General features: G+C 38.5%; 1 protein-coding gene and 1 pseudogene across 3 annotated transcripts in view; both read right to left on the bottom strand.

The window, feature by feature from the left end:
* Window positions 1-5105: 5105 nt before the first annotated feature.
* On the bottom strand, window positions 5106-14827 carry LOC143671972 (uncharacterized protein C6orf62 homolog pseudogene; annotated as a pseudogene).
* A 2425-nt stretch (window positions 14828-17252) lies between these two features.
* The window catches only part of TEX11 (testis expressed 11), a 483245-nt gene continuing 480566 nt past the window's right edge, over window positions 17253-19931 (bottom strand). For all 3 annotated transcript variants that reach the window (XM_077147058.1, XM_077147060.1, XM_077147059.1), the window contains 2 exons: window positions 19007-19171; window positions 17253-17479 (listed from right to left, as the gene is read on the bottom strand). In XM_077147058.1, coding sequence (XP_077003173.1) covers window positions 17408-17479; window positions 19007-19171 — 237 coding nt within the window. In that variant the 3' untranslated portion in view covers window positions 17253-17407. The remainder of the gene's footprint in view (window positions 17480-19006; window positions 19172-19931) is intronic.

The following is a 19931-nucleotide window of genomic DNA, read 5'->3' as shown; positions in this document are numbered from 1 at the left end:
CTCTCTGGGACACCCACAACATGTATATTTGCACGCTTCATATTGTCCTTCAGTTCCCTGATCCCCTGTTCAAATTTTTCCATTCTTTTCCCTATAGTTTCTGTTCCTTTTTGGAATTCAGATGTTCCATCCTCCATATCACTAATTCTATCTTCTGCCTCTTTAAATCTATCATTGTAGGTATCCATTGTTTTTTCCATCTTTTCTACTTTGTCCTTCACTTCCATAAGTTCTGTGATTTGTTTTTTCAGTTTTTCTCTTTCTTCTTTTTGTTCAGCCCATGTCTTCTTCATGTCCTCCCTCAAGTTATCGATTTCGTTTTTGAAGAGGTTTTCCATTTCTGTTCGTATATTCAGCATTAGTTGTCTCAGCTCCTGTATCTCATTTGAACTATTGGTTTGTTCCTTTGACTGGGCCATATTTTCAATTTTCTCAGCATGATCCATTATCTTCTGCTGGCGTCTGGGCATTTAGTCAGATTTCCCTGGGTGTTCGACCGAACAGGTTGAAAGATTTTTCTCTGAAGTCTCTGGGTTCTGTTTTTTGTATCCTGCCCAGTAAGTGGCGCTCGTGGCACTTGTTTGTTTACGGGTCCCACCAGTGAAAGGTGCTGTGGGTCCTTTAATTTTGGAAAACTCTCACCGTGGGGGAGGTTCACCAGCCGAAGCGGCTTGGAAGAATGCCAATCCGAATCTCCCAGCTGGCCTGGGGATCCGAACGCGGGTAGGGTCACCGGCCGCCGCAGCCCGAGAGAGCACCCGTCCGAATCTCCTAGCCGGCCCGGGGCACCAAGCGTCGCGGGAGGGCGCCAGACGCCACGGCCTGGGGGAGTGCACCGTTCCCAGCCGGACCGGGAAGCCACGTGTTTGGAAGGGACCCCGGTCACCGTTCTCCGCGGCCTGGGGATCTCCGATCCAATTCTCCCAGCTGGTCCGGTGGGCCGTGCGTGGGGGGGGCGCCAGCCTCCACGGCTTGAGGGGACCGCTTGTCCAATTCTCCCAGCCGGCCCGGGAAGGAGGGAGGGAGGGACTCCGGCCGCCTGCTGTCCCAGCCCGGGGAAGCCCTCGCCCCTCAGTGATCTCACCGGAGCGGGTTCTCCCAGCCTGTCGGCTGTTCCAGAATGGGGTACGCTGTCTTCTTGATCTCTGTCGTGGCTCCGGGAGCTGTTCTGTATCATTTCTACTCCCCTAGTAGCTGTTCTGGAGGAGGAACTAAGACCTGCGCGTCTTACTAAGCTCCCATCTTCTCCGGAAGTCTTGAGAAACTGATTTTTTAAAAAAATATTTTAATTGAGAAATATCCACATGCATAAGTTCCAAGTATATTATACAATCAGTGGCTCACAATTTCATCACATAATTGTGTATTTTTCAGCATGATCATTTTTAGAATATTTGCATCACTCAAGAAAAAGAAAATAAAATGAACTCATACATCCCATATCCCTTAACCCTCCCTCTCATTAACCCACAGTATTTCAATCTACCCAAATTTTACCCTTCGTCTCCCCCTTTATTGATTTATTTTTATCCTTTTTTTTTTTTTACTCATCTGTCCATACCTTGGATAAAAGGAGCATCAGACGCAAGGTTTTCACAATCACACAGTCACATTTGAAAAGCTGTATAGTTATAAAATCATCTTCAAGAACCAAGGGTACAGGAGGAACTGACTTTTGAGGTGAGCTCTCAAAGATAAGTTGGAATAAACCAAGGTGAAGGTAGGAGAGAATAAGCAAGAAGTCTAGTGAGACAAATCTGTGCAGTGCCTGATTAAACAATAATGTGACCCTCTTTCCTTTTCCCTTAGTGGGGCCTCAGCTGGGGCCTCAGCTTGCTTGCTCACCAGGGCTGGAGCCTCAGCTGAAGAGTTGGTCAGAGTACTTCATTGGGGCTTAGGCCAAAGGGGTAGCTCACATGGTCAGGGTGGTGGGGTTAGTGCATAAGAGATAGTCTGCATGTTTGGGAGATTCATTTCATATAGGAAGAGAGATCAAGTAAGTGAATATTTGAGGTTAGTGTGAATCAGTCTTCTCCATGTCAAAAGAGAGAGTTAAAAATATGGGAAGGAGATGGTGAAACAATGGCTCAGTTACAGAATTCTTGCCTGCCACGCTAGAGACCTGGGTTCAATTCTGGAGCCTGCCCATGACAAAAACAAAACAAAGCAAAAAATAAAAACAGCAACAAAAACAAATATGGGAAGGGTGTGTGTGTGTGATTGTGGAGGGAGAGCTACAACAAACCCTCTGGTGTTGGATTGAAAATGGAGAATAGAGATATCAGAATGAACTCATGGCTTTATACACACATTCCACATACACACAATGGTACATATAAATTGATATGTATGTGTTTATTTATATGTATGTACATACACGCATTTATTTCCTAGCTCTGTCCAATGAGAAAACCTAGAAACATAAGCACCCCAGTAACAATGAGCAACCTAACATCCATATCTGAAGCACTCCCTACCATTTTCCATTAAAAGAAACCAGGGTTCTTTGGAGAAATGGCTGGTTCAAGGATTGGGGCACTTAAAGAACAGGATGAGTCTGGAACATCTTATTGGGCCAGAAAGTAAGGAAGTGTTCAAATAATGATGTGGACATGTCAAAAGGACATAAGGGCCAGTTTTGAGCATCAAAATACATAATAATAATAATAATAATAATAATAATAACAGTGGATTACAACCCATTGACTAAAATAGGCATCCATTAGTCTATACTAAGAAACATGGGGAGAAGGAAAAGCTCTACCTTACCAATGCCAATTAATAAATGGAGAAAGAATGATGGAACTAGAAAAAAAAATAACCATTTAGCAGCCATCAGAGTAAAAATTGATTCAGGCAAGAATCATCAGTAAATACTAAAACAAGTGGTGAAAGTTTAATAAAAAACAGGATATTTAGTCTCAAAGTATTTTCATAAAGAATTTCATAATTGCTTATTTATTACTAAGTACAAAATATCAATTAACTTTACAGTGGAGAAGCCTGGTAGACTAACTTTTTTTAAACCAGTAAGAACTAGTTTTACTCCAAAGGAGTAGGGTTATTCAGATGCACTCCAATAAAAGTATGCAACCTTCAAGCAAAGCTTTTCTTCATTTAAAAGGACAAAACCCCATACATTAGCCTTTCCTTATCTTCATTGCACAAAATGCATTCTGTTACTAGAACATAGACACGCAATTTTTTTATAAAAACAATTTAAGATCCCAGTTTTATTACTTTTTCCTATTCCAAAAAACCTGTGTAGGGTTTTCTTTAGGATGGTATAGACACCAGTATTTCTGCACAATTTACTGGATTTTTTTGTATGTAATAAAATCTCTTCCCTTTAAAAGCAAAGACATAACAAAGCAAAACAAAACAAAACAAAAAGAAACTTGTCTTCTTATCATGGTTTCTGCAGCCATGTATTTCTCAGTTTTATAGCTGGTTTAGCTACTTCAGATTCCAGATCTGTTTTAAATGTGTACAACTATATCCACACTCAGCAGAATACTCCTTTATAAACAGCAACTAGGGTAAAGAGATCTGGAAAAAAATACATATATTTATGAGTACCAAAAAACAAACATGGCCCAGTAAAATATGAGGGAAGAATGCCTACAATGAGATGCTTTTTTCATTTAAGATTTCTTTCCTGTGATTGTCTTTTTTTTTTTTTTTCAAACAACCACTTTGGGTTATTAGAATGAATCTGACAGTGCTCTGGAACATCAGTGAATATAGCAAAGCTATTAAGTTTTTAAAAATGTATTAAACCTGTTATATTCACTTCGCACCCTCTAAGTACTGATGACAGGTGTGAAAGAGGCAAAAATCAACACAAATGGGAAGACTATCAAAAATGGTGCTTTCAACTGTGGGATTAACAATGCCATCCTGACCAAAAGAGGGAAAAGAATGTAACAAATAAAGTATCAGTGGCTGGGAGAGTTCAAATAGAGTCAAGAGGCTACACTGGGGGTCATTCTTACACAAACTTCAGTTAGACATTGCTACCTATCAAACTTGCCAAACCCCAACTAAAACCATTCCCGCCAATCCTGAAGAATATCAAGGGCATTATATAAGATTCTACAAAGATTCCATGCATTAGGGTAACTTTTCAGAAACCTACAACCTCCAGCTGGATCCCTAGACCAGGTAAATCCTGAAATGCAGAGGGGCCAGCCTCTCCAGAACATCAGATAGTTCCATCTCTATACCCCATATTAGTGACAGCCCCTTCCAACATGAAAAGGTTAGAATGGCCATAGCCCAAATACCTCTAAAGAGTTGGAGAAAGATCAAAGATGATGCTGGAATTATACAGAGAAGGTAATATTTAACAAATGAGTATGATTGCTGAATCATTGTATTGAGATTTCTTTTAGTCTCCAGTATCTTAGAGCAGCTAGAAGTAAAAACCTAAAATTGTGGAATTGTAACCCATACCAGACTCTGAAATCTGTTCTACAGCTAACTAATTTTTGTGATGTGCTTTGAAATTTATTGCTTTTTTGTATATATGTTATTTAAAGAGCAGAAGGAGGGGTATAACAGAGAAGGAAAGATTTAACAAATAAGTATGACTGCTAAATCAGTATATTAATATTTCTGTTGGTCTCCAGTGTCATGGAGCAACTAGAAGAAAAAATAAAAAATTGTGGAACTGTAACCCGTACCAAACTTTAAAATCTTTTCCATAACTACTTGTTAAAATGTACTTGGAAATTTATTGCTTTTTTGTATATATGTTATATTTCACACTAAAAAACATTTTTTTAAATGGTGCTTTCGGATACATTTAAGCATTTCAGTGTACAACAGTCCTTTCATTTTACATTTTTAGTAAGATGCTGATGCAGTGCAACAAATATGCAAAGCACCATCTGTCACACAGTCAACACAGAAGACATCTAATTTTTTTAAGTTCTGAAATACAAATGATTTTTTAAAAATCCAGGATGAACAAGTTTCAAAATGCATAGTGTTCTGTGCAAAAGTCTACTTTCTTTAACTCTGAAAGAACAAAGTGGTAAGAAAATGAGAAAAAAAATTGCTGCTGCATTCTCTGATTTCCATTTTTCTGGTCAGTGAGTGCTCTATTCTGGCATAAAAGGATGGAGGTAATCCTCTATGGTGCTAACTGCCCAGTGGGTGAGTTGTTCCTGTGGTAGGTAGAGGCAGATGCTGCATAACTTAAAGATTGTAGCTTTGTGTTTTGCTGTCTGTCAATAAGGCGAAACACTGGTTAGGATTGTTGTCAACAATTCCAGTCTTGTCCTTGCAGCTCAGTATATGCAGAAATTGTTTTTCTTTTCTTTTTTCAGGTTTTTTGTCTAATGAATTTTTTTAACATTGAAAAGGAACTTTATTTTTCTCTTTCTTTCTTCATACAGCATTTATCATGACAATCGACTTTTTTCTTTTTTTTGTGAAAAATGACATATACACATAAAAGCAATAAATTTTGAAGTACATCACAACAATTAGTTGTAGAACAGATTTCAGAGTTTGGTATGGGTTACAATTTCACAATTTTAGGCTTTTACTTATAACTGCTCTAAGATACTGGAGACTAAAAGAAATATCAATATAATGGTTCAGCAATCATACTTGTTTGTTAAACCCTACCTTCTCTTTGATCTTTCCCCGACTCTTTAGGGGTATTTGGGCTATGCCCATTCTAGCTTTTTCATGTTGGAAGGGGCTGTCGATAATAGGGAATAAGGGGATGGCACTAAGAAACTTTTTCATAGTCACTGTGATGAAACTCCAATTTGGCCTGAATAGGCCTAAAAGGCTCAGCAAATTCTTTCCACATAGAAAACAGGAGACAATTTTTTCAAAATCATTCCGAGGCCAACGAATGAAATCTATCTCCTGAGTACAGCCAATTACATTCCTTCTCATAGACTGGTATCAAGGAGCATGGAGCTGTACCATATCCTTGTGTAAAAGCTCTATGGGACTTTCCAGGGACTAGCTGGATTATTGCGCACCTTTCAGGATATTTTCTTCATAATTCTTTGTCATGACTGGTATAACTTCAGACACTTCAAAAAGTGCTGCTGTTTTCTTCTTCTCTTTGAATACAGAGGCAATGTACATTTTGAAGTCAAAGCAGTCATCTAGAGATTCTTTTTTCTTTCTAAGCTGAGCACATAGTCTGTTCAGAGCTTATTTCTTGGAGTTTGGTGGTAGACACTATATTGAGTTAATATCACCAGTGATGGGACAAAATTGAAATTGCATCCCTGCTGGTATGATACACTGAGAACAACATATCACTTCTGTAGTATCTCTGCTCAAAATACATGCTGTCAATCTAATCCTTAGGAAGCTCAGACAAACCCAAATTGAGGTTCATGCTACAGAGTAATTAGCCTGAGCTCTTCAAAAATGTCAACGTCATGAAAGATAAGGTAAGGCTAAGGAAGTGTTTCAGGTTGCAGGAAATGAAAGGGACATGACAACTAAATGCAACTTATGATCTTGAACTTAGGACTTTATTAGTATGATCAATGACATTTGAATGGCACCTGTGGTTAGATAGAACTGTACCATTGTTAATTTCCCAACTTTGAAGGTGGTACTATGGTTATGTAGGTGAGTGTTCTTGAATTTATGAAATATGTTCTGAGGTAGTTAAGGGTAATAGGGTAAGATGTCTGCAAATTTATCACAAATGGTTCAGAAAGAAACAGCAGGAGTAAGAAAAATGTGGTAAAATATTAACAAATAGGGAAACTTGGTGAAGGTGTACAGGAATTCTTCGTGCTTACTTGCAACTTTTCTATTAATATGAAACTATTTTAAAATCAAAAGTAAAAAAATGTGAATACATCAGAGGTGCCAAGATGGTGGCTTAGCAAGGTGGGAGATTTAATTTGTCTTCCAGAACAGCTACTAAATAAATAGGAACAGTACAGAACAGCTCCTGGGGCTACATCAGTGACTGGACACACAGCATAGCCCAGTCTGGATCAGCTGGACCAGCTGCAAGTCCCTCAGAACCTTGAGTTCCCCAAGACATGGTGGCCGACGCCCCTCCCCCACAGTTTGCTTTGCAGAGGGGAAAGGAAAGGGACTTTATGAGCAGCAGGGGCTGAGTGCAACCAAACGTCAATTGTGGAAATAATTAACAAATTCTGACAACTAAAAGTAGGCCCCCAACCAAAGTCAACCTGGTAAAAGTGGAGGTCACTCATTTTTGCCCCAGTGCAAGGAGGCAGGGCAGACAGAAAAAAAAAAAAAAAAAACAGGTTTTTGTGGCAGTGTTTCTACAAAGGCTTGACTGCCTTTGGACACAGAGGCAGGACTTCTTGGGCTGCAACTGCCCCAGGCATAGGCAGTAACAATCTCCTTTCAGGCAGGGCTTGTCTCCAGCCTGTGCCTTCCCCAAGGGAGGGATGAAGCTCAACTCAGGTGGAATCCTTCCCTCAAGGAATTCAGACACCAGAGCTTGGTAATTTGAAGCCATTAAAACCAGCCTATAACCTCTCCTCGGTCTCCACCATGCCCCCAGCAGGGAGAGACTGCCAAAGTTAAAGGTACCAATCATCTTATGCTGGTGGGACCTGCAGGCAAACAAGCACCACATACTGGGCAGGATAGGAAAACACAGAGTCCAGAGACTTCACAGGAAAGTCTTTCAACCTGCTGGGTCTCACTCTCAGGGAAAACTGATGCAGGTGACTCTTTCCTCCTGCCAGGAGGCCAGTTTGGTCCGGAAAAATCCACCTGGGGTCTATAATACCTAAGCAGACCTTCCTAAGGGTGAAGGGAAAAAGGCACCATATAAGCAAGGCAAGAAACAAGAAAACAATAACAGAAAAATTCTCCTCTGTTAAACAAAACCTAAGCTAGAGGTTCAGAGAAAGCTGAACTTAATGTCAAAGAACAGACAGACAACAAATTCATCCAGCAGGAAAACCCTAGGTAAAAGAAGTGAAAGCAATCTCCAGAATAAACTAATTAAGGTAATTAAATGCCTAGACGCCAGCAAAAAATAACGAACCAAACTAGGAAAACTGAAGATATGGCCCAGTCAAAGGAACAAACCAACAATTCAAATGAGATACAGGAGTTGAAACAATTAATTCAGAATATATGAACAGACATGGAAAATCTCATCAAAAACCAAATCAATGAATTGAGGGAGGATATAAAGAAAGCAAGGAATGAACAAAAAGAAGAAATCAAAAGTTGGAAAAAACAAATCACGGAACTTATGGGAATGAAAGGCACGGTAGAAGAGATGGAAAAAAAACAATGGAAACCTACAATGTTAGATTTCGAGAGGCAGAGGATAGGATTAGTGAACTGGAGGATGGAACATCTGAAATCCAACAAGCAACAAAAAATATAGGGAAAAAATGGAAAAACATGAGCAGGGACCCAGGGAATTGAATGACAATATGAAGCACATGAATATACATGTTGTGGGTGTCCTAGAAGGAGAAGAGAAGGGAAAAGAAGGAGAAAAACTAATGGAGGAAATTATCACTGAAAATTTCCCAACTCTTATGAAAGACTTAAAATTGCAGATCCAAGAAGTGCAGTGTACGCCAAAGAGAATAGATCCAAATAGATGTACTCCAAGACACTTACTAATCAGAGTATCAGAGGTCAAAGAAAAAGAGAGAATCTTATAAGCAGCAAGAGAAAAGCAATCCATCACATACAAGGGAAGCCCAATAAGACTATGCGTAGATTTCTCAGCAGAAACCATGGAGGCAAGAAAACAGTGGGATGATATATTTAAATTACTAAGAGAGAAAAACTGCCAACCAAGAATTCTATATCTAGCAAGATTGTCCTTCAAAAATGAGGGAGAAATTAAAACATTCTCAGACAAAAAATCACTGAGAGAATTTGTGACCAAGAGATCAGCTCTGTAAGAAATACTAAAGGGAGCACTAGAGACAGTTACAAAAAGACAGGAGAGAGAGGTGTGGATAAAAGTGTAGAAATGAAGACTATGAGTAAAGGTAAAAAGAAGGAAAATCAGATATGACATATAAAATACAAAAAGCAAAATAGTAGACGAAAGTACTACCTGCATAGTAATAATACTAAATGTTAATGGATTAAATGCCCCAATCAAAAGACATAGACTGGCAGAATGGATTAAAAAACAGGACCCATCTATATGCTGTCTACAGGAAACACATCTTAGACCCAAGGATAAATATAGGTTGAAAGTGAATGTTTGAGAAAAGATCTTTCATGCAAATAACAATCAGAAAAGAGCAGAAGTAGCTACACTAATATCCAACAAATTAGACTCAAATGTAAATCAGTTGAAAGAGACAAAGAAGGATACTATGTATTAATAAAAGGAACTATTCAGCAAGGAGATATAACGATCATAAATATTTATGCACCAAGCCAGAATGCTCCAAAGTACATGCAGCAAACACTGAAAACACTGAAAAGAGAAATAGACACATCTACCATAGTAGTTGGAGACTTCAATTCTCCGCTCTCATCAATGGACAGAACATCTAGACAGAGGATCAAAAAAAAAAAAAACAAAACAGAATACTTGAATAATACAATAAATGAGCTACACTTAACATACATTTATAGAACATTACACTCCACAACAGAAGGATACACCTTTTTCTCAGGTCCTCATGGATCATTCTCATGGATAGACCATATGCTGGTTCACAAAGCGAGTTTCAATAAATTTAAAAAGATTGAAATCATGCAAAATACTTTCTCAGATCATAAAGGAATGAAGTTGGAAATCAATAATAGGCAGAGTGCCAGAAAATTCACAAATATGTGGAGGTTCAACAGCACACTCTTAAACAACCAGTGGGTCAAGGAAAAAATTACAAGAGAAATCAGTAAATATCTTGAGGCAAATGAAAATGAAAACACAACATACCAAAACTTATTGTATGCGGCAAAGGCAATGCTAAGAGGGAAATTTATTGTCCTAAATGCCTATATCAAAAAAGAAGAAAAGGCAAAAATCGAGGAATTAACTGTCTACTTGGAAGAAGTAGAGAAAGAACAGCAAACTAGCCCCAAAGAAAGCAAAAGGAAAGAAATAATGAAGATTAGAGCAGAAACAAATGAAATTGAGAACGTGAAAACAATTGAGAAGATCAACAAAGCCAGAAGCTGGTTTTATGAGAAAATCAATAAGAGTTATGATCCCTTAGCAAGATTGACAAAAAGAAGAAGAGAGAGGATGCAAATAAATAAGATCAGAAATGGAAGAGGAGACATAAGCACTGACCCCACAGAAATCAAGGAAGAAATGAGAGGATACTATGAACAACTTTATGCTAATAAATTTGACAGTTTGGATGAAATGGACAACTTTCTAGAAAGGCATGAATAATCAACTTTGACTCGAGAAGAAATAGACGACTTCAACAAATCAATCACAAGTAAAGAAATTGAATCAGTCATTAAGAAGTTCCCCAAAAAGAAAAGTCCAGGACCAGATGGCTTCACATGTGAATTCTACCAAACATTCCAGAAAGAATTAGTATGAATCCTGCTCAAACTCTTAAAAAAATTGAAGAGGAGAGAAAGCTACCTAACTCATTCTATGAAACCAACATCAACCTCATATCAAAGCCAGACAAAGATATGACAAAAAAAGAAAACTACAGTCCAATCTCTCTAATGAATATAGATGCAAAAATCCTCAACAAAATTCTAGCAAACTGAATCCAGCAACACATTAAAAGAATTATACATCATGATCAACTAGGATTCATCCCAGGTATGCAAGGATGGTTCAACATAAGAAAATCAATTCATGTAATACCCCATATCAACAAATCAAAGCAGAAAAACCACATGATCATCTCGATTGATGCATAACAGGCATTTGACAAAATTCAACATCCTTTCTTGTTGAAAACACCTCAAAGGATAAGAATAGAAGGGAACTTCTTCAACATGATAAAGGAAATATATGAAAAACCCACAGCTAACATCATCCTCAATGGGGAAAAACTGAAAACTTTCCCATTAAGATCAGGAACAAGACAAGTATGTCCACTATCACCACTGTTATTCAACATTGTATTGGAAGTTCTAGCCAGAGCAATTAGACAAGAAAAAGAAATACAAGGCATCAAAATTGGAAAGGAAGAAGTAAAACTATCACTGTTTGCAGATGATATGATACTATATGTTGAAAACCCTGAAAAATCCACAGGGAAACTACAAAAGCTAATAAATGAGTCCAGCAAAGTGGCAGGTTACAAGATCAACACTCAAAAATGCGTAGTGTTTCTATACACTAGTAATGAACAATCTGAGGGGGAAATCAAGAAAAGAATTCCATTTAAAATTGCAACCAAAAGAATAAAATATTTAGGAATAAATTTAACTAAATAGAAAAATGGCCTATACAAAGACAACTACAAGAAATTGTTAATAGAAATCACAGAAGACCTAAATAGATGGAAGGCCATTTCCTGCTCATAGATTGGAAGACATCAATCTTCCAATATAGTTAAGATGTCAATTCTACCTAAATTGATTTACAGATTCAATGCAATACCATCTAAAATCCCAAACACTTACTTTTCAGAAATAGAAAAACCAATAACCAAATTTATCTGGAAGGGCAGGGTGCCCAGAATAGCTAAAATTATCCTGAGAAAAAAAAATGAAGTTGGAGGTCTCACACTACCTGACTTTAAGGCGAATTATGAAGCTACAGTGATCAAAACAGCATGGTACTGGCATAAAGATAAATATATTGACCAATGGAATCGAATAGAGTGTTCAGATATAGACCCTGTCATCTAGGACAATTGATATTTGATAAGGCAGTCAAGCCAACTCACCTGGGACAGAACAGTCTCTTCAATAAATGGTGCTGAGAGAACTGGATATCCATATGCAAAAGAATGAAAGAGACCCCATATCTCACACCCTGTATAAAAGTTAACTCAAAATGGATCAAAGACCTAAACATTAGATCTAAGACCATAAAACTGTTAGAAGAAAATGTAGGGAAATATCTTATAAATCTTATACTTGGAAGCAGTTTTCTAGATCTTACACCCAAAGCAAGAGCATTGAAGAAATAAATAAATAAATGGGAACTCCTCAAAATTAAACACTTTTGTGCATGAAAGAACTTCATTGAGAAAGTAAAAAGACACCCTACACAATGGGAGACAATATTTGGAAATGACATATCAGATAAAGGTGTAGTATCCAGAATTTATAAAGAGATTGTTCAACTCAACAATGAAAAGATAGCCAACCCAATTACAAAGTGGGCAAAAGACTTGAACAGATACTTCTTAGAAGAGGAAATAGAAATGGCCAGAAGGCACATGAAAAGATGCTCAATGTCCCTGGCTATTAGAGAAATGCAAATCAAAACCACAATGAGATAACATCTCACACCCACCAGAATGACCATTATCAATAAAACAGAAAATGACGAGTGCTGGAGAGGATGTAGAGAAAGAGGCACCCTTATCCACTGTTGGTGGGAATGCTAAATTTTAGAACCGCTGTGGAAGGCAATTTGGCAATTCCTCAAAAAGCTAAATATAGAGTTGCCATGTGACCCGGCAATACCATTGCTAGGTATCTATTCAGAGGACATGAGGGCAAGGACACAAATGGACATTTGCACATCAATGTTTATAGCAGCATTATTTATAATTGCAAAGAGATGGAAATAGCTCAAATGTCCATCAACAGATAAGTGGCTAAACAAACTGTGGTATAAACACATGTTGGAATATTATGCAGCTGTAGGACAGAATAAAGTTATGAAGCATGAAACAACATGGATGGACCTTAAGGACATTATGCTGAGTGAGATTAGCCAGAAACAAAAGGACAAATACTGTATGCTCTTACTGATATGAACTGACATTAGTGAAGAGACTTGGAGAATTTCGTTGGTAATGGAGACCATCAGGAGATAGAAATAGGGTAAGATGTTGGGTAATTGGAGCTGAAGGGATACAGATTGTGCAACAGGACTGAATGTAAAAACTCAGAAATGGACAGCACAATACTACCTAACTGTAATACAATTATGTTAAAACACTGAATGAAGCTGAATGTGAGAATGACATTGGGAGAAGGGCTGGGGGCACAAATGAAATCAGAAAGAAAGATGATAAAGACTGAGATGCTATAATCTAGGAATGCCTAGAGTGTATAATGATAGTGACTAAATGCACAAATTAAAAAAAATTTTTTGCATGAGGAAAAACAAAGCAATGTCATTATTGCAGGGTGCTGAAAATAGATGGCAATTAATATTTTAACATTTCAACTTATGTGTGAGACTAAAGCAAAAAATGTTTATTTGGTACAAAATTTATATTTCGACTAGTGCATTTCCTAATATAACTTATGTAGACAGCCTAATTGAACACCATAAGTACATGGAGCCTTGAGTAGAACATGAGATTTTGTTGGTTTGTCCAGAGTGATGCCCTGATAAATCCCAGAGTGATTTGAACAGTGAATAAAAAAGTACTTGCAAAGTCCCCTTCGGGAAATGGTAAGAACGGGGGAAAACTCAACTTCCCCAAGTTGAATTCTTGAAATTCTCATAAGCAGTGTGGACAACCAAAGCTATAGGATGAGCCCCCAATCTTGGGGTTTGTTCATATGAAACTTAACCCCAGAAAGGATAGGTCAAGCCTACTTAAAATTAGGCCTAAGCGTCACCCCCAAGAGAACCTCTTTTATTGCTCAGATGTGGCCTCTCCAGCCAACAGAACAAGCAAACTCACCATCCTCCTTCTATCTACATGGGACGTGACTCCCAGGTGTGTGGACCTTCCTGGAAACATGGGACAGAAATCCTAGAATGAGCAGAGACTCAGCATCAAGACATTGAGAAAAACGCTAGAATGAGCTGAGACCCAGCATCAAGGGATTGAGAAAACCTTCTCGACCAAGGCGGAAGAGTGAAATGAGACAAAGTGTCAATGACTGAGAGATTCCAAACAGAGCTGAGAGGTTATTATGGAGGTTATTCTTATGCATTAAGTAGATATCACCTTGTTATTTGAGATGTAGTGGAGAGGCTGGAGGGAACTGCCTGAAAATGTAGAGCTGTGTTCCAGTAGCCATGTTTGTTAAAGATGATTGTATGATAAAGCTTTCACAATGTGACTGTGTGATTGTGAAAACCTTGTGTCTGATGCTCTTTTTATCTACCTTGTCAACAGATGAGTAGAACATATGGAATAAAAATAAATAATAAGGGGAACAAATGTTAAAATAAATTTAGTTTGAAATGTCAGTGATCAATGAAAGGGAGGAGTAAGGGGTATGGTATGTATAAATTTTTTTTTCTTCTTCTGAATAGATGCAAGTGTTCCAAGAAATGATCATGATGATGAATATGCAACTATGTGATGATATTGTGAATTATTGATTATATATGTAGAATGGAATGATAAAAATAAGAATGTTTACATTTGTTTGGTATTTTTTAGTATTTAAAAAAATAAAAGAAAAAATGTGAATACAAATCAACAGGGAAGAATCCCTCCTGCCCCAAACCCACTCGGCGAGGCTGGGGTGGGAAGGAGCATGCAACAGCAAAGCAGCTAGTGGCTGCATGTCAGCTCAGCATGCAGAGGTGCCACCACCCTTCCACAGGATGCGTGCACAGGTACAGAGAGAAGGGGCCACACTCAGTTACAGCCCCTGCCAAAGTAACATGTTCTGCAGCTGCATATATATATGCATGTATAATCCATGGCAGACTGAGGAAGTATGAAAATGGATACAGAGAAATGATGGTTCATCTCACCTCAGACACAGTGAGATAAAAAGCTGAAAGTGTCATGCTTCTAGGTGACACACCTACTTGGATAATCCGTAAGGTGGTGTCATTAAGAGAAGTTTTAATGCACTACTTTCACAAGGAAACTTGAAATTCAAGTCCACTATGATTCCCCAACTGCTTTACCTGTATAGTTCCTCAGTCAAATTAACCAACTTAAATTTTATTTTAAACACAAAACGGGTCTGAAGCTAACAAAAACTGGAAGTCAACAAAATTAGGATGATGTGGAAATAAATGTAATCAATAAAGAGCATGTTTTCTTAGAAAAAAAAATTATGGAGACGTGTTTTGTTCTATAACATATGGTGCATCCATGAGAACTTAACGTGTAGTAACAAAAAAAAAAAAAGAAAAAAGGTGTACTATGCTGTTGTTGGATGGAATGTTCTATATGTCTATTAAGTATAGTTGGTTTATAATGTTCCTGTTCTAGTTTGCTAGCTTCCGGAATGCAATATACCAGAAACAGAATGGCTTTAAAAAAAGGGAATTTAATAAGTTGCTAGTTTACAGTTCTAAGGCTGAGAAAATGTCCCAATTAAAACAGGTCTATGGAAATTTCTAATCAAAGGCATCCAGGGAAAGATACTTTGATTCAAGAAGGCCGATGAAGTTTAGGGTTTCTCTCTCAAGTGAGAAAGCACATGGCTAACAGTCAGGGCTTCTCTCTCAGCTGGAAGGGCACATGGCGAGCAAGGTGTCATCTGCTAAGTTTCTCTCCTGGCTTCCGGTTTCATGAAGCTCCCCGGGAAGCATTTTCCTTCTTCATCTCCAAAGGTCCCTGGTTGTGGATGCTCTGCTTCATGGTGCTGCAGCATTCTCTGCTCTCTCCAAATCTCTTTCTTTCTCCAAAATGTTTCCTCTTTCATAGGACTCCAGAAACTAATCAAAAGACCGATCCACATGGGTGGAGACATGTCCTCACCTAATCCAGTTTAACAACCACTCTTCATTGGGTTACATCTCTAGGGAGATGATCTAATTACAGATTCAAACATACAGTATTGAATAGGGATTTTTCTGCCTTTACAAAATGGGACTTAGATTAAAACATGGCTTTTCTAGGGGACAAACATCCTTTCAAACCAGCATAGTTGCTCAAGTCCTCCATTTCTGTTTAACTTCTTGATCTTCTGCCTAGATATTCTATTCATTATTGTAAGTCATGTGTTGAAATCTCTAACTATCGTCATAGAAACATCTATTTCTCCCTTCAGTTCTGCCAATGTTTGCTTAATATATTTTGGGGCCTATTGTTAATTAAGTGCTTTTAATTGTTTACTTTTTTGATGAATTGACCCTTTAATCAATATATAATGTTCTTTGTCAATGTAACAGTTTTTTTTCTTCCTGATTTCATCCATGCCCCCAGCCCTCCTCCCTCCACCACCCCCACATGCAGCCCCACCCAGTGTCTCAACAAAATTCCACTACAGTTAGGTAGCATTGTGCTGCCCACCTCCAAGCCCCCGTATACAGTCCCTCTGCACAGTCTGCATCCCCCCAGCCCCAACCACCCAACATCCCACCCCACCTCCATCTCCCGACGGTCTCCGTCCCCAACGAAACACTCCAAGTTCATTCACCAATGTCAGTCCACATCAGCGAGACCACACAGCACCCGTCCCTGTGTTCTTAACCAGTCCCACCCAGCAAAACGTTCTCAAGGTCCATCCACATTGCCACACACCTCACAACTCCACCCTGTCCCAAAGCCGCACAACATTCCAATTGTAACAGTTTTTAACATAAAGTCTATTTTGTTCTGATTTAAAAAACAAGTCAACAGGGAAGAAGGGCCAATGTAATCTTGTGATGTATCAATGGAGGAAGTCTAGCCAGAATGAGACTGTTGAACTCTTGCTTGGAATAGGGGATTTCGCTCTTAGAAGGTGAGGTGACTGGATTGTGTGAGGAACAGTTGAGATCTCTGAGGATATATAGCTTGAAGAAGAAAAAGGCTGGACAGGGAGGGGCCTGGCTTCTATCTTCAGTTTTCCCAAGGGCGTCTGGAACAGGAAGACATATTCCTGTTCAGTATGAAGAAGGGCTTTCTACCAATTAAAGTGCTGTTTCAAGAGATCCCTATCACAGGATATGTTCTAATAGAGATTGGACAACCAATTTTCAATGATGATATCATAGAGAGATTTCATGAATCAGATAAATGCTGGGCCCAGTGACCACGAAGGTCCTTCCAATAAAGTTTCTACAATACTCTGTAATCTTCAGATATTGGGAGTTCAAGGACTTCTGGAATTAGATGCAACCTGTGCTGGACAGGAATGAACATTCTTTTAGGTTCACATGGGGCATAAACCATCTTGCTCTCACATGGGTTGTTTTGATATAATCCTTAGCAAATTGGAAAATTCATTTGTTCCCCAGAAATGAAGCTGGTCACTGAGTTAAAGTTGAAGTGCTTTTATTTTTGAAATTTTATTCAACAACATGGAAACAGGGCCTGAGAAAACACAAACAACAGCTCAAGAAGTCTGGCAAAAATTTAAATATTCAACTTCTCAGGACAACAGGTTGTCATCAAGTTGCTGCAAGCCTGCTGGTTCATGTGCCTTGTTCTCAGTCTTCAACAAAACATGAACCCTTGTCTTTATGTAATTCTTCCACGAGATGACTATACAGGATATTCATCTGGGAAAGAAAATAACAAATCAATTTCTACTTTTTAAAAATTTTTATAAATAAAATCAATCAACATACAATATGAACATTCTTAACGTATGAACCTTCCATATTGGTGTGCAATCAATGCCTCACAATATCATCACATACTTGTATATTCATCACCATGATTATTTCTCAGAACATTTACTCACTCCAGAAAAAGAAATAAAAAGGAAAAACTCATACATACCATACCTCTTATTACCCTCCCTCTCATTGGCCTCTAGAATTTCCCTCTACCCAATTTATTTTAACATTTGTTCCCTATTATTTATTTATTTTTAATCCATATATTTTTACCCATCTGTCCATACTGTAGATAAAAGGAGCATCAGAACAAGGTTTTCACAATCACACAGTCACTTGCAAAAGCTATATCATTATACAGTCATCTTCAAGAAACATGGCTACTAGAACGTAGCTCTACAGTTTCAGGCACTTCCCTCTAGCCTGTCCAATATACATTAAACTAAAAAGGGGTTATCTATATAATGCATAAGAATAACCTCCAGGATAACCTCTTGACTATTTGAAACTCTCAGCTACTAACACTTTATTTTGTTTCATTTCTCTCTTCCCATTTCAGTCGAGAAGGTTTTCTCAATCTCTTAATGCTGAGTCCCAGTTTGTTCTAGGATTTCTCTCTCATGCTGCCGGGGAGGTTTTCACCCCTGGGAGTCATGTCCCATGTAGAGAGGGGGAGGGTAGTGAGTTTGCTTGCCATGTTGGCTGAGAGGCCACATCTTAGCAACAAAAGGGGTCCTCTGGGGGTGACTCCTAGGCCTAATTTTAAGTAGGCTTAGCCTATCCTTTGGAGGGATATGTTTCATATGAACAACCCCTAAGATTGAGGGTTCAGCCTATTGAACAAATTGACTTCTTAAGAGGAAAAGGAAATATGGGAAAGATTCCCAGGCCCTGTGGTGATGGCAGGAGAGTTTAGGATCTGAGGAGCCACTTTAAGGAGAACATACATTACTTACAGTATTCTCTTGGGGATGAGGGATCTCAGTGCATATATAAAGGAGAAGCACTTAAAAGATTCTTTGCTCTTATTTGGTAATAAGACTTTTCCTCTACCAAACTTCTCCTAGTTAGCTAATGGCCCAGAATTCTGGAGCTCAGAATAGTTCTACTGGAGAAAATGCTTTTTTAAACAGCCATAGCTTTATACTGAGCACAGGACAGTCCTTCCCTACATGCATTGGCATTGATACTAATTGATGCATATTTCCAGAGCTCACTCCTGACATTCCTCTTAATTAGATTCCATTTGCTATCTTTAAGTTTCACTCTGTTGTTCATCTTTCCTGGTTTTCACTCTAAAAAATTACTGTTTACACTCTCTTAGCTCTTGAGGTTATATGGAGCCACTGTAAGAACAATGGTCAAGATTCTTTGCTAGCCAGGAAAGACTGGGTTGAGTTTTACTGAGACCTCAGATATACTCTTTCTGTCCCTTAAGTCATGCATGCCATCCCTACCCCACCTCACCTGAGTTTCATAGTTTATCTTGAGGGAGCCAAGGTGGTCAAGGAAATGCATTGCCAGGCTACACCATTTTTCAGCAGATACATACTTGCCCCCACCATACATAGATATTCCAGTGTTCCAGGCTTTGATCATCAGCCAGAGAATCTCCATTTGTGGGTAGTTTGCCTGAAATCCAAGAAGAGGGAGTTTACAATTATTAGTGTAACAACTCATTTAGCACTAATTAAAATAGTACTTCATCCCATTATTATGAAAAAATAATGGGTGCTCTGTTAATATTAAGGAAGGAGCTGCAGACTCTAATAGTAACCCTGTGCTCTTGTAGGGTAGGAGGAGAGCACCTTGGAGTTTTGTCAGATGTATAAATGCTCCATAGCAAGATTTCCTAAAGTGTCATATAAATGGAGAAAAATGAAGCTCTCTTGTTGAACCGAAGGGACTAATTAGGGAAACACAGATGCCTGGTCTCCCTGAAGGAGTAGAAAAACCTATATTCTGGTTGGGGCTTTCCTTGATGCTGTCCACAGTCAATTATTTCCTAATTCCTCTAATTTTTCTAGAAGGTTATCAAGAAGCAGCTTTATGGAATATCCTTATTTCCTTGACCCTAATCAGTCTGTGTTTGGAATATGAATTGTATGTATGAATCTTTACTGTTGACAAAATCTACCTAGTTCTGAACAAAGGGCACATTTCTAAGCTGGTCCCTTAGCTGTCTCAATCATCTTTAACATAGCTAATCACAAGATTATATCAGCTTATTCACAATATTATGCATCAGTGAAAAGACTAGCTGAATGAGTACTTTCTCAGTTCTTGCATAGGAAATGGACCACAAAGGGTGCATTCATGTGCTCATTCCATGTTAAAGCCCTTCATCTACACAACAGACCTCAGACCCTTGAAGGGGGAAATTAAACAGAAG

The sequence above is a fragment of the Tamandua tetradactyla genome, chromosome X (genome assembly GCF_023851605.1).
Source record: "Tamandua tetradactyla isolate mTamTet1 chromosome X, mTamTet1.pri, whole genome shotgun sequence".
Taxonomy (NCBI): domain Eukaryota; kingdom Metazoa; phylum Chordata; class Mammalia; order Pilosa; family Myrmecophagidae; genus Tamandua; species Tamandua tetradactyla.
This window is presented reverse-complemented; position numbering and strand designations above follow the sequence as displayed.